The following is a 23,307-nucleotide window of genomic DNA, read 5'->3' as shown; positions in this document are numbered from 1 at the left end:
TTCCTTCCTTCCTTCCTTCCTTCCTTCCTTCCTTCCTTCCTTCCTTCCTGCCTGCCTGCCTGCCTGCCTGCCTTCCTACCTTCCTACCTTCCTGCCTTCTTTCCTTCCTTTCTCATTTTTTAAGCATTTACTTTGGGTCAGGTATTGTACTAATCATCAAGGGAGGTACAAGGAAACCTCTACCCCCCAAAAAAACAATCACCGTTGATCTCTTCATCACAGAATTTGAGAGTTGGATGGAACTTCAGAGGTCTCTAGAGCACTGCACATGGAGTCAGAAAGACCTGAATCCAATACTCCCAACTTAGCTCCATGACCCTAGATAAGTTTCTTAACCACAATTTCTGCATCTGAAAATAGGGATAATAATGGTGGGGTGGTAAATGTTTAACAACTGAGTTGGGGGAGGGGTAGGAGGTTACAGAAATGTATGACTATACAAGTATTTTTAAGTTTAATCTGCATTAATACTTTTTGAGTCTAGACAATCAACAAACAATAAACCAAAACTTGATTTGTAGAGGTTTTGGATTTGTGAATTAATTGCTTACACTAAAAATTTTAACACTTTGCTCTCAAGCAGGCTAGAGCTGGCTCCAGCATCACCCCTAGCCTACCTCACATGGTTAAAGTAAGATAATATTTGTAAAGTACTTTGCAAACTTTAATGTGGTATATAAATTATAACTATTATTGTTAGTCTGCTTTCAATAAGGTTTGCTTATGTAGAGAATTTATTCATGGTTGGGACAAAAATGATGATTGATCCATATTGCTATGGAGCCTCTTACTATTTAATGACAAAATGTAGAAAATGGGAATTTTGAGCCTTCTGGCTTAATTAAAAGTTATATACATAAGGCATTTATTAATCGTATAGTATATGCCAGAGGATACCAAGAAAATCTAACATGAGCTCTACCCAGTGGTTGCAACTTGCTTAATTACTTTTGGAAGGTACCTTGTGTATACTGAAAGTCTTTGTGGTGGGTCTTCCTCACTGCAGATATCATGGAAAAATTATTTAAGCCCTGAGAAGTTCTCTGATAGACAAACTTTGTGTTTTTGAGAGGAGAAATTCCTGTAATAATTACTTATGTTCACATCTCAATGTCAGTTTTGTTACTTCAGTCTCTGACAATGATTAAGTAAATTGGGAGCTGAGAGAGGGACAAGGGGAAGAAAATTTGGAATAGAAACAAACTGTGGTGATGTTTGGGCAGCTAGGTGGTACAATGGATAGAACGCTGGCCCTGGAATCAGGAAGACTTGAGTTCTAAATATGGCCTCAGATACTTACTAGCTGAGTGACCCTGGGCAAGCTACTTAATCCTGTTTACCTTAGTTTTCTCATTTATAAAATGAACTGTAGAAGGAAATGGAAAACCACTCCAGCATCTTTGCCAAGAAAACCCCAAATGGGGTCATGAAGAATTGGACACATCTAATCTTTTAACAACGACGATGATGTTCATTTTGGAAGCCCTAGTAAGAAGGAGGTAATGAAATAAGGTAGGGGTGGGGTGATGAGGTTGAAATATTTCTCTGATATTTGTCATTCTGAAAGAGAAATATTAATGTTATTTAAAGAGAACCATCAATATATGAGTCATTAAAATATATGAAGAATAAAAGATCAATATTTTTTTTTGAGCTGGCTGAATGTACAGAATTGTGTCAGATGGAAAGGAGGAGGGAGAAAAGGAAGCAAAAAAAATCATCTTTGGCCTCAAGAATTTTAAAATATAGCTTGGAGAAAAGACTTAATACATATGAAATAATTAGAAAGATGATGTATCTATTGCCAACCTAAAAGGATGAAAGTTAATTTTCAGTAGGCATGTACAAGACATCATACAGAATGTCTGGTGAAAAGCCCATTATTATGGCAAAATCTATTGTTGATGACAAGAGAATTCTAGGAGAAATGCCACTAGGAACTAAATTTATTACAGGAAGTCTCCCACATAGAAATGGATTGTTAGAGAAGTTCATTTTTAAGTCAGCTATTTTGATCGAGGACCATTTTCCCTAGGAACTATAAAAGCTAGTTTTAATCCACAATGAAAGAGGGACACAAGATACAATAATTTTTTTAAAGAAAAAAAAAACCAGGGGTCAGTTAGATGGCTCAGTGGATTGAGATCTAGGCCTAGAGATGGGAGGCCCTAGGAACTATAAAAGCTAGTTTTAATCCACAATGAAAGAGGGATACAGGATACATTGATTTTTTTTTAAAGAAAAAAATCAGGGGTCAGTTACATGGCTCAGTGGATTGAGATCTAGGCCTAGAGATGGGAGGCCCTGTGTTGAAACATTTCCAGGAGATCTAATAGGGATGGCTTAGGTGATAAAAAAAAAAAAAGACTCTGGATTCCTGTCAGCTCATGGTTCCATCTCCCAAGTGCTATCAAGTCACAAGTTTAATATATACAGAATTCAAACCCCATTTCACACAGAGGCACAAAGAAACTTCACAGTTGCATAGGAAATACAAATTATGTCATGTCAAAAGAGTGTCAATAACTTCAAGGTAGGGATAGTCTGGAATAGAACAAGGCCAAGGTTGAATTCCAGCCGCCTTATTATCAGAAAGCTAAATGAGGTTTTGTCTAATTTTGACCTTGGATGTCTGAAAATAGTTTCAAAGGCCATACAGCTTAAACCTCTAAATTTCTGTCTTAAAGAGAAACTGTTAACCTCTTAACTGCTGGTTTGCTAAGGACTTAGAGTTTTCCAATAAGACTGTAGTGCTTTTCCAATAAGAAAAGGTGAGGATCATAAAAGGTGTCAAAAGAGGAGTCAAGATTTTTATCTTAGATAGCCCATCCTGTCTGGCTCTGACTAGCAGAGTATCTTTCGATGGGGTCCAGATAAAAATATCTATTTGAGACTCTGTTTCTCTTATTGGCCTCCCACAGTTCTGGGTTCAAATGTGGCCTCAGACACTTACTAGCTGTACGACTCTGAGAAAGTTAATCCACATATTTACCTCTCCTCTGCCTTGGAACCAATACACACTAATAGATTCTAAGATGAAAGGCAAGGGCTTAAGAAAATCATTAAAAACAGTATTGTCCAACGCATAAAAAATCTGAAGATAAAATTGACCAAGAGATATTTTTGTATTCACCTATATCCCAAATGATTAAGTTGGATTAGATGGCTGAATATTTCTTTTATTGCCAAAATCCCAAGGTCTTGACCATCACCTTTGCATACATAGGAGGAGTTTAGGTCAATACAAAGAGGGAAAAATCATCACACCAAGTTGTGATTTTATGGAACTCTCAATCCACTGAGCCATCCACCTGCCCCCTGGATGTTTTCTTAACTGTTGGTTTGACACCAAACTGAATTCTGTCTGTCTTCTTCCACTGGTCAACTGAAATGCTAATGGGGGCTTGTCTGTCTCTTGTAAGGTAGCTTGAAATGAAGCAGCAAGTTTGGGACCATCCTAAGCAAAATGGGCTTTCTGGTCATCTGCTTTGCAGACGATGAAATAAGTAATGGCATTCTTGACATGGTTATCAGCTTGTGTTTCATGAGTTCCATGAGTACATTGTGTTTCTTGTTCTGTTTCTCCTCTTTGGGAAGTGTGCCTAGGTCAATGTAGAAGGCAAACGTGCTTGCAGAAAATGCCTTGGGTATATATAATTAGAATCTGCTCCCAGGTCTCTAAATCCCAGCATCCCACTTTCATTCTCATGTTCTGTCCTTATCTTTTGGAGATAAAGTTTGTGTGTGACCCCATCCCTCTCTTTCTTTTTCCTGAGAATGTGGCTGGGAAAACTTTACTCAGGCTTTTTACTTTTGTCCTTTTATTTCTTCTACTTCAAGTGATTATGAATGAATCTTATAAAATATAATACTTGGAGTTATTGGATATTAATTTAAAAATCATACGGGTATATGTGTGTCATCAAATCCCAAGGCAATGAAGCAAGGACTGGTGGTTCACCAAGGATTCCATGTAGCATTTGATGATTCTATTGCTCACCAATTATGTTAGCCAGAGAGCCCTCAGCGTAGCCCATTTTTTCTTGGTGACTGGCTTTACAGCACTTAGAGCCAACTTTTGCTAAGCTATATGCAAGCCTGTGTAGTGTTGGGGTTGATACTTCAGATATTTTGTTAAGCAGTTTGGGGAAGGATAGAGCATTATTACCAGGAAGTGGGGAGGAGGAAAACAAAGAAGCATGTGTCTGGGACAGTTGTGGTGGTTATTCAAATGTTTCTCAGTTATACGCAACTCACTTTGACCTCATTTGGTATTTTCTTGGCAAAGATACTGCAGTGGTTTGCCTTTTCTTTATCCAGCTCATTTTACAGATGAGAAAACTGAGGCAAAGAGAGTTAAGTGACTTGCTCCGGGTCACATAGCCAGTAAGTGTCTGAGATCAGATTTGAACCCAGGAAGAGGAGTCTTCTTAACTGTAAAAGCTTGGTGCTCAATCCACTGCGCCACTTAATTACCCTAGGATGGTGATTCCCAAACTTTCTGGCCTCAGGACCCCTTTATGTGTTCTTAAAAATTATTGAGGAATTCCCCCCCCACAAAAGTTTTGTTTATGTGGGTTACATATTTGTTGATTTTTACTCTATTAGGAATTAGAATGTGTTATTATTATGAAAATTATATGGACCCTACAGACATTGCCCCCCATCAATGGATCCCTAGGGGTCCCCAAACTACATTTGAAAAAAACTGCTGGTTTAGTGAAATGAGCATTGTAGGGAAACCAAGGTTTTTCTAAGGGGATTGGAGATGACACTGCTTCAAGAAAAGGGAGCAGGGAGGAGGTTATGTGCTAAATTCAGAGAACAATTGCTAATTTGGTTGGAATAAAGCATATAAAAGATGTAAAATGATCAGAATCTGGAGATGTGAGTTGGAGCCAGATTGGAGGGTCTTGCTTTAAATATCAGGCCAAGCAGTTTGGGTTGTATCTTCATGGGGAACAGGTTTCCACAAGGTTTATTGAGTATAAGAATTGACCAAGGTTAGAGCTTTGGTGCCTATGTGGAGGATATATTGGAAAGGGTGAGATTGGCATGGCAGCAGGAGACCATTTATGGGGTAGTCATAAGAGTCCAGGTGGGAGATGATAAGAGATTGAAATACAGTAGTGAAGGCCACATGGGAAGAGAAAGATTGTGGAGGCAAAATTAGCAAAACCTGGCAATTGAATATATGGGCAGTGAGGGAGAGTCAAGAATGCCTCAGAGGTGGTGAAATTGGTTGACTGGAAGAGTCAGGTTGTATAAGGATGTTAGGATGAGGGGCTAGCTTTAGAAAGAGGATGAGATTTTCCATGTTGAGTTTGAGATGCCTGTGGGACATCCATCTTAAGGAGATGCCTAGGAGGCAGTGGATGAGGTGAGACTCAAAGAGGAGACACACACACACACACACACACACACACACACACACACAGCAGGAGGAGAGAGATTTAGAAGTCATTTGCACAAAGGTAAAAAAAAGAAAGAACATATAGAAAAGAGGAGCCTAGGAGACATCTATAGTTAGGTGCAATATATGATGATCTGGCAAAGGAGATTAAGAATAGACAGTCAGATGTGGGTAGGAAGGAAATCAAGAGGGACAGTATTGTTAAAGAAAGAAATGAAAACATCCCAGGAGTACACTCAGGCATATTGGTGGGAGTTGATGGTATTAGAAATTGCAGCAGCAAAGGTCTCTGAAGACTGAAGAAGGCCATCAGATTTAGTTGTTAAAGGATCATTGATAACTTTGCAGAGAGCAGTTTCAGGAATCATGTGATTAGAAGCCAGGTAGGGAGGGACTGAGGATGAGGAGGTAATTTGTACACCTGTGTATATATGTATATATTATATTTATCTACTGTGCATATAGGCATATATTGTATATGTATGTATATGTATATTACACAGAATACAAATCACCTTCCCCCCTCCCCCTATCTCTCCCCTAGAATGTAAAATCTATGAGAGGAGGGATTTTCTGTTTTAGGGCTTTGTAATCCCTAGCACCTAGTACTGGAACACAGTAGATACTTAATAAATGCATTTTCTTACTTGATTACAATCTAGTTTCTAATAACATGACTATTAAGTCATATACATCATGAATTTATTATATATGACATAACTATTATATATATGATGACTGAGTCCTATATACTATAAGTGATATAGAACTAGTCGTGTATATGTAATAAACATATACACACATATATGTACATGTATATGAGGCAGCTGATGGGACTGTGGATAGAGCTCTGAGTTTGGAGTCGGGACGCCCTGAATTCAAATATGGTGTCAGATATATCTTGGCTGTGTGATCCTGGGCAAGTCACTTAACCTCTGTCTGCTTCTGTCTACTCAATTATAAAATGGAAGATAGGAGCAGCACCTACCTTCTAGGATGTTGCCAGGATCAAATGAGATAAATATCTGTAAAGCACTTAGCTTAGTGGCTTGGAATATATATAGTAGGCTTTAGATAAATGCTTCTTCCTTTCCCTTGAAAGAGGCAATCAGTGAAGATTAATAAAGGGATTGTCAATGGATCTTTAGGAGCCCATTTGAGATTAGAAAATGTAAATTTGTAGTGACCCATATTCAGTGGCATTCAGCAGGACGTAGAAGGCAGATGGTGCAGAGTAACCCAGGCCTGGGGGTTGGCAAATTATGAGCAGTGATGGGAGAAGGAGGTGAAAAATTTAAGGGTAGAGGATAGTATACAGTAATAAACTGGGAGAACAGAAGAGTGGAGGGATGGGATGAGGTTCAAAATGCAGAAGGAAGGGAAGGGACAAGAGAATAAGTTTTTATATAGTACCAACAGTGTGCCAGGAACTGGGCTAAACACTCTCCTAATGTTTCATTTGGTCCTTCCAACAATCCTGGGAGGTAGGTTTTGTTATTATCTCCATTTTACATATGAAGAATTGGAGGCAAGCAGGGTTAGGAGGCTTGCCCAGAGTCATACAGTTAGCATGTGTCTGAGATCACATTCAAAATTTGATCTTTCTGACTCTAGGCCCGGCGCTCTATCCACTATACCTCCACCTGCCTCAGAAAAAGAGATTAAAAAATAGTAGATTATAGTCAGAGTGGAATTTGAATTCAGGATTGTGGAAGTGGCACTGTTATGGGTATTGATGAGATGTAAATGATGGCCCTCCTTGAGGGTATCTAATGTCAAGATATAGGTCATTGTCATCAAGGAGGATGAGGAACTGGAAAGCCAATTTGTCTGAGAGGATCTAGATGTTCCTTTTCCTTGAGAAAGAGAGAATGACTAGTGCAGGGATTCTTAGCCTAGAGTCCATGAACTTAAAATAAAAGAACTGTGATAATTATTTTTCACTATAATTGGTTTCCTTAGTAATCCTATGTATTTTATTTTAGGTATTTAAAAACATTATTCTGAGGAGTTCTTCAGGTTTCATCAGACTACTAAAGGGGTCCATGACACACACAAGGTTAAGAATCTTTGAACTATGTTTATATGTGACTGCAGCAAGGAATTCTGGGCTGTTGATATAAACAGATTGGATGAACAACCTAAGCAAAGGAGAGGTTCATGAAAGATAGTTTCAGAAGGGGGAGCGTTGGGAAATGTCAGTGAACATGCTACTTGGACTGCCCACAGTTTTGGAAGCTTGAGAGAAAGAATACCCAGTACTGTATGTACAGTTAGGAATGCATTGCTTCTTAAGGAAATCAGATTATTATGTGTACAAGGAGATGAGATTTAGAAGAAAAGGAAACTTGTTCACAATAGAATAGGAATTTCAGGGAGCACATTAGAAGGGAGGGTGAAAGAGACTAGGAAGTGGGGATGAGAGATTAGGGACTGAGCTATAGCAAGGGAAGAGAGTTTTCATCTTATTATACAGTGGCTCCAATCAGAGATATTAAGGGAAGAGAAAGTGAGAATTTAATAGCCATACCATGGGATAGATTATCAGTTGATTTGGTCTCTACCATTCGGGGTCCTTTGGTGAAAGGTAAGCAATCAGTCTGTGCTCTGTGCAAACATAAAGGCAATTAGAGTTGACGCCCACATAGGTATCAAGCCAAGCATTTGGTTCAGTAAATATCTGGTTTGGGATTCTTAGGGGTCAGAATTAGGGGTACTAATTCTTTTTTCTCATTCTTTGATGAAGAAAATGCTACCTATCCAAGAGATGCCCTGAATTATAAAGTGCCCTTAACTTCTGGTCAGGCTTGGCATTTTTGTTACTGGTTATGTTTGCCCAATGTCTATGTTGTCTGATGACTTGTTGTACCACTCTTGTTTTTCTCTAATTGGTTGCATCAGTGCAGAATAAATGCTTCACATATGTGGCAGTAGCTTTTGTGGTATAAAGACCACAGATTCAGTTCATGAGGACAGGTCTTAGATCCTCATTCCTGGCCCTTAACTCCTCTTCTCCCCCCTCCCAACCACCATCCTTCGTCCAGTGATGCAGGAGGTAGAAAGCAGATTTGAAAGGAGGAACATTAAGTTAATAGAGTCGTTTTTGGTGGGGGAAGGGAATTGTGAAGGATTCCTGGGGATACTGGCAAGGTCTTCAGTGGTGACATCATTATCCTTATTTAAGACTTCCTTTCTTTCATTATTCCTATAATTATCAACCATGACTAGGATCATAATTTGGCCCAAAGATGAAATGTGAACATGTGTCTATATCTATCCATCTACTTGTTTACCTATCTACCAGTCTACCTATCTGTCCATCCATCCATGTATCTATCTGTCTGTATCTATCTATCAGAAGAATATAAGAGTATTTAAAGAGGATGATATATACATGAAAAACAAAGTGCCCCAGAGAAAATTTAGTGGAATTATGAGTGGTGAAAAAAGCAAAGCGTATGAAATAGTGCAAGCCCCCAGTAATGAAGAAAGTAGTGGGGAAAAGACCTTGCGTCTAGTAATGTCATACCATGTACTTCCTTTCTCCCAAAATAATCTGAATTGCTGAATTGGAGTTGCAGGAGTTAAATGGGGAAAGGCAAAGAATGCATACAATTGCCATTTTTTTATGTGTGGGTCTCTTAACAAGTTAAGTGGTTATTGATTCAGTTAAATTACGTTAGAGAAATTGCTTAAGTCAACATCCTTTACTGTCATGTCCTCTGAAATGTTGTCATGTCAGAAGAACCTCAAATCGGTGGTGACAGGATGAAGAAAATGTCTATCATTAAAGGTTGAATGTTTTCAGAGTGAGGGAAAGATAATAAGAATTAGCCCCCTGGTGGTACGCAAAGGATGCAGGCTACAGATAGGTAGAAATTAAAGTTATAATGGAAGAATTTTAAGATACTAACTAGTATGAAAATAAGGTACCTATTCGTGCTTAGCTTGTAACAATAGTGAAGGCTAGTGTTTATATAGAATTTTCAAAGTGCTTTACATATGTTAACTCATTTGATCCTTATAACTCTGTGAGGAAGGGGGGATTATTCTGCCCATTTTACAGAGGAGGAAACTGGTTGCCAGGTGGTTTGCCCTGAATCACACAGCCAATTATTAATGGCAGAAGCCACATTTAAACTTAACTTTTTCTGACTCCAAATTCAGTGCTACCTCCTAGACCAATAAAATAAAAGATGCTTGGGGCGAGGGGGGGAGGGGGGAAGGGAGGAAGTTTTGTTTGTGAGAGTAGAGAAAAGAGAAGAGAAAAACAAATCAGTTGTTTTTTTTTTTCAATAGGTTTTCCTTTCAATAAGAGCATTACATATTAATATAGCTTGCAGAAGACCAGGAGTGTGCTGGTAAAATGTTTAACAATGGGCTCTCTCGGGGTAAAAAATAAACCATGTAAGTTTAATTGGCATTGTACACATTTTGACTGTTACTTTTAAAAAGTTAAACAACAAAACAATAAATCAAGCTCTATTTGCAGTGTTTGTCAATTTCTAAGATGAGACCTGGTTTGAGCTGGCTCCAGCACTTTTCTTCCTCCAGACTAGTTTCATACTCCTTTTACTTGAACTTCTATCTGTGAAGTAGGTAGGATAGACATTGTTATTCCCATTTTATAGGGAAGAAACCAACACTTGGAGAAACTTGTTCAGTCGGTCAGCTACTAAGTGTCAATCATGACTTCAAACTACTTCTCTTGGCTCTCAAGTCATCTACATTGCTCAGACCTAGGATACCAACCTGAGAATGCTTTGTGAGTAATATAGATTAGGCAGTTATTACTCTTTTTGAACACATATATTAGTAATAGCAAAAATAATTAGAAATGGTTGAAAGTCTTATTTCACTTGAGATATGAGAGATCCCCAAAATAATGATGTACAGAACAAGCTGTGGAATTAAGTGCCCAAGATTTCACTTAGCTGAAAGATGGATAGAAAAAAATCTACTACATTCTTATGCACCTGTAGAATTTTTCAGTCTTCATATAGGTTATCATACTTGTAAAATAGTTTTTATTTATGCGATAGAGTACAAAGTTGAGAGGAGTAGTAAGGACCTCTAAATTTAGCCTGCAGTTAGCCACATTTTACTCAGAGCTCCTGGGCATTATAGGAATCCAGTGACCTTTTTATTTTTTGAGGGGGGGGGACAAATTACTTTAGACTGAAAGAAAAGGGAATTGGCTATTAAAAATCATTAGACTTTAAATATTCTATCAGCTTTGTGAAATTTGTAGTCATGCCTTCCCCACGTTTACCAGCCATTCTCTTAGACTCTGTCATATCTTCTATTGCTTATTTTGCCAGAAGGTTGAAAACCTGTGCTCTATTTGCCAATAGAAGATATAATTATGAATTTCCCCCCTCAAAGACTAGTGCCCTATCCCAATTGAGTTAAAAGAATAGTATGCTGCAACAGAGTGGCATATTTCTTCTAGAACTGATACTTGATTACTTATAGAGTCTGAATATCTAGGCAGTCATTTATTTTCAGAACTGTTTTAAAAGATGATAGATAACTGGGCAGTTGGGTGGCTTAGTGGATAGACAGCCAGGCCTGGAGATGGGATGTCCTGGGTTCAAATTTGGCCTCAGTAATTTCTTAGCTGTATGACTCTGGGTAAGTCACTTAACCTCAGTTGCCTAGACCTTACCGCTCTTCTGCCTGGGAACTGATATTTGGTATCAATTCTAAGATAGAAGGTAAGGGTTTTTAAAAAAATAAAAAAAGTCATAGGGCCTTTCTTCAAACTTCTTTGAGAAAAATTATTTGCATGGTCCATAACAGTGTTCAGGTTTTTTTGTTTGTTTTTTAAAACCTTCACCTTTCATCTTAGAATCAGTAAAGTACTCCAAGGCAGAAGGAGTGGTAAGGGCTAGGCAATGGAGGGCTAAGTGACTTGCCCAGAGTCACACAGGTAGGAAGTGTCTGATGCCAAATTTGAACCCAGGACTTCCTGTTTCTGGGCCTGGCTCTCCATCCACTGAGAGCTGCCCCTGTTCATGTTTTTAAAGCTAGATTATTTTTGTTGCAGCTTGTGGTACCAAAGCCTCACATTTTTGCACATGAAAATTTAATTTGTCCTTTTATCCCTTAAAAGTCTAATAGATATCTGGGGTGTTGCTCTCTTAGCTTTGGTGGCTATCACTTATCAGTCAATCAAGAAACATTTACTAAGTATCAGCTGCATGCAAGTCACTGTGCTAAAGGCTGGGGTTACAAAAAGAGAAAAAAGACTCACTTCAAGGAATTTACAGTGTACTAACTAAGGGAGATGACAAATAGATACATGCAAAGCAAGCTACATACAGACTAAGAAGAGAGAATTAACAGAGGAAAAGCACTAGAATTCAGATGCTTTGGGGGAAGACTTTACTGTAGGAGGTGGGATTTCAGATGAGACTTAAAGGAAGCCAGGGAGGGCAGTAGGGATATAGAAGTAGAGAAAGGGACCTTAGAAGGTTACCGAGTCCAGCCTCCTCATTTATAGGGAATCTGAGATCCAGAGAATTAAAGTGACTTTTTCAAGGTCATACAGATAGTATAATAAGGGACTTTGTCTTCCATCAGCATTAAGCTGATGTCAACAGGTACAGAAGCAGAATAAAAATGCAAGTGGAAAATATTTAACAAATGTAGAATTTGGTGACCCCATCTCTCTTCAAATGTGATAGCATTAGTCTAAAGGACATTAGACATAGAGTCATAAGACATGAATTCAAGTACCATATGTGGACTTGAATAAGCATCTTCTCTTTGAATCTCACTCCTTGAGCTGCAGTTGATCCAGAAGGTTGTCCAAGCCCCAAAAACCAATTTAGCTAGCCAAAGGGCCTGCCTTGATGGTAGAACCTCGTTCAATGGTGCTGGGCAGAGTGAATGTAGGCACAAATTTTGGTAGCTAAAGCAGTGATCATATGTTGTTATATGTTATATGGGAAGACCATGTTCCATTGGCACAGCTTCCTTCAGCTAGCCCTGCTCTTTGGCATATGGAATCATATGGAATACATATAAAAGGAAGTGAATGTCAATGTTTAAATCATTACCATTAATAATAAGAAAAGAAAGTTGTGATGGGGAGAGAGAATATCTTAATGAAGCTCTTCTCTTTTTAAACAAAAGCTGATGACCTCTCTTATGAGTGCTACTGTGGGAAGGGATTTGGGATCATTTCATCTTGTGTTCCCAAATTCTGTTCCCAAAGTCCCTTGGTGTCTTTAATTTGGCCGACAGAACATGCAGTGGGCCAAATTCCAATATGGCACACATAGCTTTTCTAGAAAGATAGGATATTTAATTAGGATTAGCAAACATGAACTTTAGGGGATCTGTCTAGCACCATATACATACACACACACACACACACACACACACACAAATATATGTATAACTATTGAAAATTGCTGCCATTAAGTGAGGATAGAATTTTTTGGTCTAACCTTAAAGATTCTAAAATGGAAGAATTTCCACTAAGGAGACAACAAATAGATTACAAATGAGTATTTCTCCCAGGCCCCCATTGGGCTTATTTGACATGAGGTTCCTTGACCTAACAGCTCTGAAACCAACATGAGGATGAAAACGAGAATGGAAACGGAAGCAGAGAGAGCAGAAGAAGAATGCAGAGATGTATGGTACTGGAGTCGATGCTCAGGAGGGGAAGAGGCTTGGATGTGGCCTCCTGGCTGGACGCCTAGGAGGAAGAGGCAGTGGACCCTGTTCCAGACGCTGGCCTGGCAGGGAGTACGAGAGAGGAAGCCCCTGTGTGAGTTTTCTCAATATTTTCCCCATTCCTATCCCATTTAGTTAGGATACATGTAATAGAGTTTGGACCAAAAATAAATTTTTCCCTTTTTTGGCTTCGCCATGGCCAAATCTCACACCCCGAGATGAAATTAATCACTCAATTCTTTTTTTAAAATTATATATATATATATATATACATATATATCATACATATATGTATAATATATATATATATATATTTTAAACTTTTACTTCCTGTCTTAGTTACAGTTCTAAGATGGAAGGGAAAGGGCTAGGGAAAACATGACTAAATGGCTTGCCCAGGGACATATAGCTATGAAGGGTCTGAAGACAGATTTGAACCCAGGTCTTCTGGTCTGGCACTCTATCCATTGTACTGTCTAGCTGCCCCTTAATTACATATTTTTAAAGGCTAGAGGGAAGTCTATAAGCTCCTGCCTTGTCTTTGGGCACATAGGCCTATTCCAGACTTTGGAAAATTAATGATGAATTAGGATACTAGTGTGAAAAATCATTCCCCACCTCCTTCCTTTGAGGTCAGGATGAAACCATTTGGTTTTTAAAACCTACAAACAGTTTCTTCCTCAGGCTATGAGACTGGGTTGGGTTCTCCCCTCTTTTATCTAGATCTTTTGGTTAAGGATAACTGGGAGAAGGGTATGTCACTGAGCTGATTTTTGTTATAGGTAAGGTGGGGGCCTGCTCCTTTTTATCTGTAAACAAGAACTCTCTTAGGTAATGATCAGTCATCTCTAGCCACCATGTTGGAAAATATGGTGGTCCAGCCACATGGAGAGGAGGAAAAGGCATCCTTCAAAGACCTGCTGCTTCCTGATGAGGTGGTTAGAGAGGAGTTGAGATCTCTGAGGCCACTTCCTGTGAGCCTGTTTTCCAATCAGAGATGTCCAGAGGAGGGACTAGATGGTGATGTCTGAAGGAATATACATTAGCTTGCATGACAAGAAATCACACTGATTTCTTGCCCAGCCTAGAGGCTTAGTTGCCTTTTTCTCTCTCTCGGGCTCTGCCTTTTGCCCCTGTTTGAGTTCTGTGGCATTTATTCAGACTGTGGAGGAAGTCCATCAAGCTAGCTAAAAATCTTTAGTAGTCTTCAAATAAAGTAATATTTATTTTAAAATAAAAAATGGACCCTCCAGAGAATTTCATTTGTTTCAAGACATAATTAGCCTTTCAGCAGTGGGCTTTCTTTTCTAAAGCTTGCTTTGAAAGAAGCTGATTCTCTGGGGAAGCCAAGTGGCTCAGTGGTTTGAGAGTCAGCCTAGACAAGGGAGGTCCTGGGTTCAAATGTGACTTCAGGTACTTCCTAGCTGTGGGACCCTGGGCAAGTCACTTAATTCTCATTTGCCTAACCCTTCCTGCTCCTCTGCCTTGGAATCAATACATAGTATTGATTCTAAGATAAAAGGCAAGGGTTATTTAAAATAAGAAAAAAGAAAGAAAAGCCAGTTCTCATGCCTTAGCAGTCAGCAGAGGTGGTAGTAATGACATCTCCCCACACTGAAATGGTTAGTTACTTAGTCATATAACAGATAAAGCTGGAGGTCTTGGAGTCAGAGACTCATTTTATAGCTGAGAAAACAGTCTCCCAAGATCAAGTGACTTGCTCTCAGGTCAGTACTAGGCAAATTGCTAGACAGACTTTGGGTACAATCACAAATGAACATCCCTATGCAGTACAGAATGGATTATACATTATCTTCTCTTCCCATCCTTTCTGGTCCTGTCAGTGAGTGCAGAAAGGAAATAGTCCAATAAAAAATGCATCTCTTCAAAAGAAACTCGATTTCTATAAACTCCCTGCCCAATGGATCATGAAGAGCCAAGAAGTTGTGGAAATCTGTTAGGGAGAGTTACCATAAAAAGCCTTTTGGTGAGATCACAGTCATCAGATAGTGAGTTTTATGATTTGTGGGGAGGGGTTTAACTAAGTAGCGAATAAGGTTTGCGGCTGGAGTAAGAGACAAAGGAAAAGGGAAGACTTGAGATGAAATTATTCACTTTCTTTGCCTTGAGTATATAAGTAAATGATAACTTCATGGGAATAAGTTAAATGACCTGAATAACTTGGAGGACATTCCTCAAGTGATTTGGTACCTCTGGACTTTTCTGCAACTTTTTTCTCCCCAAATGAGTCTGATACTTACTTTGGGCTACTCAACACTGTGACTGAAGGGTCCAAGAGTCCCTTTACTATCTAATTAGTGGCTGATAATTTTAGATAATTTTAAAGAGAGATGGATTGGGGGTAGAGAAGAAACGGAAACCTTGAAGGTCTTATTCCATTCCTTTTCAGGGCCTAATGATCCAGTTGGTAGACTGGAGGCTTTTTATTTTACTTCCTGCGCCATCTAGTTCTCTTTTCAAAACTCAGTGTCACTATGACTAAAGGGTAGTTTGTTGAATTTGAACTCAAGTCATTTAACCCTTGGGAAAGATCTAATGGAAAAAGGGTTTAATCTAGAAAACAAGATGAACTTCTTTAAACACTTAGTATGTTCAAGGCACTGTTCTAGGTGCCAGGGGATAAAAAACAGAAAATAGAAAATAAAAACCATCCCCTACCCTCTAGGAAGTCCCATTCTACCTAGGAGTTAATAGCGAGATGTGGGTGAGTAGTTACTCCTAGTTACTTAATTTGGGGGGAGGGCAAGACACTATTAGAGATATTAATGAAGACTTAAACTAACTAAACAATTCTTGCAACCCAGACTCCAAACTTTTAATTGAGAGTATTTTTTTTAAACCCTTGTACTTCGGTGTATTGTCTCATAGGTGGAAGATTGGTAAGGGTGGGCAATGGGGGTCAAGTGTCTTGCCCAGGGTCACACAGCTGGGAAGTGGCTGAGTCCGGATTTGAACCTAGGACCTCCCATCTCTAGGCCTGGCTCTTACTCCACTGAGCTACCCAGCTGCCCCCAAATTGAGAGTATTTTAAAATGACAATGTCACCCAGGTAAGTTTTCATTGAGGAAGCATGGTGACAGGTCTTCTGAAGAGCATAGGTCTTGTGACCTAGAGGAATGAGAAGAAGGTTGTGTGGAGAAGATAGCTTTGATAGGAGCAGTAAGAATTCAGGTGACCTTGGGGTCCATGATGATTCGTTGTTGTTCAGCCATTTTCAAACTTGTCCAACTCTGGATGACTGCATTTGGGGGTTTTCTCGGCAAAGATATGAGAGGGGTTGGCCATTTCCTTCTCTAGCTCATTTAACAGATGAGGAAACTGAGGCAAACTCCATTTAAGTGACTTGCCCAATCAAGTAGCTAGTAAGTGTCTGAGACCAGATTTGAACTCATGAAGATGAGTCCTCCTGACTCTAGGCCTGATGTTCTATCTACTGTGCCATGATGACGGGTGACCATAATAGTTCCCAGACTGAACATGTATCAAGCAAATACAGAGAGAACAGTGGCAGAGGGAGGAGATATTATGCTGAGGTAAGGGCCAGGATCTGTTGACAGAAAGTTGAAAAATATTGGCATTAAAGGCCAACAATGAAGTATGAAGATTGCTCTGACGTTCTTTATTGGAAATTTTCAGTTCAACTGAGCAATTAACAAAGAGCTTTTTAGAAATCTTGAGGAATAGAGGAGGTATCACAGAACTGGAAAATTAGCAAATGTACTTCCTGGTTTCAAAAGGGGGAAGAAATTGTATTTTTCAAACTAAATTCAAACTTTGATTCCTGGCAAAATCTTGGAACTGATTATTAATTAAAGAAGGTAGAATGTGATTGTTCATAGATGTCGAAAGTGATTATGAGCTAATTTGTGAAAATTGAAAAATAATTCATGTCCAACTAAACCTATGTCCTTTTTTGACTGGATTATTGATCTGATAGATCAGCAGAATGACATAAGTGTATTTTTTATCTAGATTTCATTGAGGCATTTGCCAGAATCTCCCCTGACGTTCTTATGGACAAGGTGGAGAGATAGGCAAGACCAGAGTTAGGATGATTTGAAACTAGCTAAGTAAAATTGACTCAAAATATTTAGTGATTAATGAATTGATAATTGTCAGACTACAGGGAGAGTATGTCCTGCATTGCTTTAGGATTTGTCCTTTTTGTCAGTTGATGTGGATGAAGGCCTAGGTGATATACATTAGATTTAGAAAGTATATGAAGCCAGAAAGCATAATCTTATTCACTGGATGACGGAATGCAAAAAAGATCTGAATAGGCTGAATCGAAAGAGATGAAATTTCCTAGAAATAAATTTAAAGGCCCACCCATACTTATGTTCACAGAAATAGACCATGTAAGTACAGGAGGAAATTATGTGAAAAATCATAGGATTATAGATGTTGGGCTAGAAGGGGCCTCAGGGGCTATCTAACAGCTCAATGCCATTGAATGAATGAGGAAAAATGATGCCCAAGGAGGTGAAGGGCTGAACACAACTGCCATTACATGTGTGTGCACTTGTGTGTCTGTGTCTTTGCTCAAGGGACATACAATAGAAAGCAACTACAGATTGCAGGTTTTAAAGCCAGGCTGTCCTCTTCTTGGTATACCAAATTTTAAGAGAGTCACAAGTTCAGCATGAGGCAACAGTGCAACTTTGCAGTCTAAAAAATTTATGTGGCTATATCATGCTATCCTAGTAGTAAAAGCGTAGAATTCAAACAAGAGAAATGGTAGTTCTGATGGATTCTTTCTGATCAGAACACACCTGCCATATTGCATGCGATTCTAGGTACTTAATAATTCATTGAGGACATGGACAAATTGGGGCATCCAAAGGAGAAGGCGGTTGGAGTTGTGTGTGGGGTACTGATGATCCACTGCTATCTGAAGATGGGTTGAAGATAGCGATATGCTGAGCCCCTAAAAAGAGAAAGCTTGGATGGGAAGGGGATATTCTAGTTGTCTTCAAGTATTTCCAGGACTCTCAAGAGGGAGGAGTTTATTATTTATTATTATTTATTATCCTTTGCCCCAGAACTGAACCTAAAACATGGAAGTTGCTGAGGGGCAAATTTTGTCTGGATAGATGTGAATGAAAAGTGTTTTTTAATAGTTAAATTCCAATATTCTAGTGAACGATGAGTATTTCAGAGGATACTCATCTCCTGATACAGAGATGATGGACTTAAGGCAGTTGGAGAAATAATCTTTATTTGGATGTGGCCAGTGCTTTTGTTTGATTCTACGTGTTTGTAACTAGAGTTTTTCTTACTTTCTCAAGGGGAACTTGGGGGGGGGGGGTCTGAGGGAGAGAGGGCAGATTTACATGGGGAAAAATGAAATTTGATTAAATTGTTTTAAAAACATGAAATAATAATGAGTTTTAACATTTCTGGGGAAAATTCTGTTATCTTTGCATAGTTTATAGCATATTTATATGTTTGTGTGTTTCTTTGGAAATGTTTTTATGACCCAAACATGGGGAACTAATAATTCTAATCAACTGGTTAGGCCTCATCTGGGCTGAATTGTATTTGTTCCACTTGAGACATGATAGACTAGAGTGTTTCCAGAAGAGGTCTATGAAAACACTTGAGCAATCTGGGATCTTCTTTCTTGGAGAAGAAAAGGCTTAGGGTAGAGGATAGGGACCGTGAGGACTATCTTCAAAAGTCAAAAAAGTTTTTGCATGAGAAAAAGATTAGACTTTATTTTAACTTCCAAAGGCAGAACCAAGGCCAATGGGGATACATATTCATTGGAATATAAAGGAATTACTTCTAGCACTTAGAGCTGCACAAAAAATGGAATGGGTTGCTTTGTAATTATTATCATAAAGACCTCCCCTTAACTGAGAGTATTTGGGCAGAGGCCAAATCTGTTAGATTTCATAGAGAACAGAATACCTGTTTGGAGCTGGAGTTTGGACTAGATGAGACCCTAACATGTATTTTCCAATTCTGGGATTATGTGATTTTTTTCATATGCCTTCATTTGTTCTCTTTAGGCTATGATGAAGATAGGAAATGGTCTCTAAAAACAAAACAAAATATATTTTCATCATTCAGGTCAGTGCTCCAAGACCAGTTAGTTATTCAGTATTGTTTAGTGACTTATGGTATTAAGACTGGACAAGGAGACACGTGCGTCATTTTTGTGACTATAGCAAGAAAACCAAAGACATACAAAATGGTTTGATGGTGTACATCTTCTAATTTGAAGACTGATCTTACGCAAACCATGTGTAAATATTTTATTTCTACAGAAAACATAAAGCATAAAATTCAGAGAGGCTGGTGAATTGTACACAGTCAATACAGAATGAATGTCAATCGAGGAAATAGGTAGCACCAAGTTTGGGTTTTTTTAGCCCTTCACCCATAATTAATTTATGAAGACGGCAATAGTTTGTAGACTCATCGATAAGTTGGGGAAAACATAATGTTGATGAAGATTTTGCCAAGTTATCGAGGAATATGTATTTTTTCAGAGTTTTGTTTTCATTTGCTTTATTTGAACCTTAAGACTCAGTCTGTTAAGAGAGGCTCCACAGGAGGCAGCTAGGTGGCTAAGTGGATAAGAGAGCCAGGTCTGGAGACAGGAGACCTGGGTTCAATTCTGGCCTCAGACACTTTCTAGCTGGGTGACCTTGGGCAAGTGACTTGAGACCTTAATTGCCTAGACCTTCCTGTTCTTCTACCTTAGACTACAATATTGATACTAAAATGGAAAGGTTAGGGTTTTAAAAAAGAAAAGAGGGAGAGACTCCATATTCAGATGTTGTTAAGGTATATGTAACACAATTATCCAAACATGATCTATGAAATTAAAACTGGTAACATTTGGAAATAGAAGGAACATCTTCATCTTTGTGGTTCTTAAAACTGTGGCTATTTCCATCTGCTATGCTGCTGTACCCCAAGAACCACCGGACAGTGCCATTTTCCTTGCAGGTGGACCCTTCATTTTATTATGTATTATCTCTCTCAATTAAAATGAGAACTGTTTGAGAGCACAAACTGCCCTGCTTTTCTGTAGTAGCCCCAGTGCTTGACACATTATCATAACCCCTTAATAAATGATTTTCCATTCCATTCATTTATTTGACATCTTCTTGCCAGCAACAACTGTGTTTTTTATGGTATAATATTAGGATAAATATAAAAATTAATTTTAGAACTTAAAGTTTTGGATTTTTTTCCCCAATAACTTCAAATTTGGACTCTGGATCATCTACTTAAATTAAGGGTCTTCAGCTTTTAGAAAGCGAAGGATTAGGTAGATACACAAAACAATTTATATAATGACTTTGTAGTTGTTTTTTTAGCCATTTTTCATTCTGACTTGACTCTTCATAACCCCTTTTGAGGTTTTCTTAGTAAAGATACTGGATTGGTTTGCGATTCCCTTCTCCAGCTCATTCTATAGGTGGGGAAACTGAGGCAAACCAGGTTAAGTGATTTACCGAGGATCATACAGCTAGTTAATGTCTGAGGCTAGATTTGAACTCAGACCTTTCTGACCTTTTTTTTTTTAACTCAGGCCCAGCACTCCATCCACTGTGTCACCTACCTGCCCATATAATGGTTCACTATTGACAATTTTGCTTCTCTTCATAGTAATATTTACATATCAAATACTCTTAAAAGTATTTTTAAAAAGGCAATATGTTTTTATGTGTAGCAAAAGCTTTATTTCCCTGTGGATAGAGTGCCAAGTTTGGAATCAGAAATACTTGAGTCCAAATACTACCTTTAATATTTTCCAGCTCTATGACCTTGGTGACAAGGCTTTTAGCCCACCTCTGCCTCCAACTCTGGGATTTATTTGCAGATTCACAGACTGGTTATGGTCTGATTTGGTAGAAGATGTTCCCATACGAAGAGTTTCCTACCCTGAAAAAAATCACAGATCCTCTGGTGTATGTATTCACGGATGATTCTATGTTATTATGATGTAATTTATGCCTATCATTATCAGTGCCAGCATGGTATTGTGGGAAGCACACTAGATTTAGAATCAGAAGGACCTGCATTTGAGTCTAGGCTCTGATACATAATAGTATGACCCTCCCCCCCAACCTCCTTGCCTCGGTTTCCTTCTTTGTAAAATCAGCATCATAAAACTTACTCTAATTCACTTGAAGTGCCTGCTGGGAAGAGAAAAACTGACTTTGGAGTGAGAAAACCTAACTTCAAATCCCCCTGATAGATATTATCTGTGTAATGGTTAGCAAGATATTTCAATTCGCTGGGCTATTTCCTCTTCTATAAATGAGGAGGTTAGACCTAAGGAACCCTGACAATCCCTTCCATATTGCTGTTTTTGATTCTATGAAAATGCTTTGTAACCCTTATTAAATGCTATGGAAATGTGGTGGCAATTATTCCCAACTAAGGAATATGGAGAACAGAATTGACCTTAATATATTAGCAATATGTAAGTGTGTCACAAATGCATGCTCCCCAATCATTTGGTGATTTCTATAATAGACAGGACTGCTCAGAATATTTGTTGCTAAAGTATTTGAGACCCCTGTCTACATTCCATTTGGTCTGATCCAACTATAATTGAAATTGTTTTCCAACATAACAGAAATGTACTTGACCTAGTAACCTCTTGACTAGAAAGATTTCAGAAGGTTTAACTTTCTCTTTGGGAAACTGCTTTGGTAGTGTTTTGAATTCTTGTCACGTTTGGTCTTTTCATCAGTTCTTGCATCTAAGAGAGACTGGATGGTTAAGTGTTGTTTTGGTGTCCAGGGATTTCTGTTCAGAGGATTCCTTTTCATCACATTGTGATTTCTCGTCTGGAATTAACGTCCCACTCTGGACTCTGTTGCTGATGTAGAATTTGCAACTGTAGCAGGGCCACCATTTGCATAGACTCTTGGCTTGGACCTCATGTCCAGTGTGCAAAGAATTACGTGCTCAAAATTGGTGATAAAACCACTGTTGGAATGGGAGTTGTGGTATTTATCGCCTTTGGAGTTGTAACAAAATGGACTTTGTCCCACACAAGTCTATTTTTGTTATCCAAATGCAATAATTGTCCATTAAGCAACTACTATGTGTCAGGTGCTATTTTAGGCACGAGGGTTCAGGGACAAAAGAAGCAAACAAAACCCCGCCATTTTCTCCTCTCACTTTTCCTTTTTGTGGCCAATTCCTTGGAAGTGCCAGTTGTGTGATGAGAGAGTCCTAGTAAACTCAAATGTCTATACAGCAGTACAAAACACATGAATAGAAGAGACCCATATTTTTCCCATCTCTTCTCTGACAGAGTTGGCACTAAGTTCTATAAAGCTCACTATAGGGACTACTAGGAAGCGGCCTTAGGGTTTTCACTAGAGTGGTCATTCCTTGGAGAGAGAGAAAAAAATGTTCCATTGAACTACAAAGCTGGAAAAAAATGGTAGTCCATCCAAGACATTCCATATTTCTAGGCTTCTTATCTAAATATTCTTCAACATAAATTCCCTCTAATCAGGGCACTGGTGTTACTGTCTCCCTGACACTGCCATATGCATTTCTGTTCTTCTTTTGTTCAACTATCTACCATCTTCTGTCTGGAATTACCCTCTCTCATTTCTCTACCCATCCAGATTCTTTCCTTTCCAAGCAATAGGTCTATCTTCATTCAAATCTTCCTGGTGGGCAGTGGACATTAACGTTTTCTCAACTACTAAATCACTTAAACATTTTTATTTTGGAAATTTTTCCACAGTGCTACTTCATTGATGCATATGATATTCTGCTGTCTAGGGTGGCATGATTGGTGTGGGGTGGGGGTGGGAGGAGCTGACCTTGGAGTCAGGAAGACCTCATTTCAACTCCTTCCCATCACATCCTTGACTATCAGCCTGAGCAAATAAAGTACGTCCCTAAACTTCTTAGTACCCTAGGCCACATTGGAAATCAAGATTGGAAAGCAACTGTTCATCTTCATTGCTAATGGGAAATTCTTCACTGAAGAAATCATAGATCTGGTAAAACAAAAACACCAACAGGTAATTTTTCATGTAGATGAAGTTTCCTCAGCTTTGTTGTAAGCTCCTTGAAGGTAGAGACCATGCCTTTTTCTTTCTCCTTCCTCCTCTCCCTCCCTCCCTCCCTTCTTCTCTCCTTCCCTTTCTCTCTCTTTCTCCCTTCCTTTCTCTCTCTTTCTCCCTTCCTTC

At 38.8% G+C, this 23,307-nt stretch overlaps 1 protein-coding gene across 3 annotated transcripts in view; it reads left to right on the top strand.

The window, feature by feature from the left end:
- Positions 1–23,307, top strand: part of STOX2 (storkhead box 2) — a 312,993-nt gene that overhangs the window by 232,055 nt on the left and 57,631 nt on the right. Inside the window, exons 1-2 of one of the 3 annotated variants that reach the window (XM_044680417.1) lie at positions 10,102–10,178; positions 12,988–13,196. The exons of the other annotated variants lie outside the window; for them this stretch is intronic. Of the exons in view, the coding sequence (XP_044536352.1) occupies positions 10,102–10,178; positions 12,988–13,196 (286 nt within the window). Of the gene's footprint in view, positions 1–10,101; positions 10,179–12,987; positions 13,197–23,307 lie in introns of those variants that run through there. 3 annotated transcript variants of the gene reach the window in all.

Source organism: Gracilinanus agilis, chromosome 6, assembly GCF_016433145.1.
Source record: "Gracilinanus agilis isolate LMUSP501 chromosome 6, AgileGrace, whole genome shotgun sequence".
Taxonomy (NCBI): domain Eukaryota; kingdom Metazoa; phylum Chordata; class Mammalia; order Didelphimorphia; family Didelphidae; genus Gracilinanus; species Gracilinanus agilis.
The sequence above is the reverse complement of the archived record's forward strand: the minus strand, read 5'-3'. Positions and strand labels throughout refer to the sequence as shown.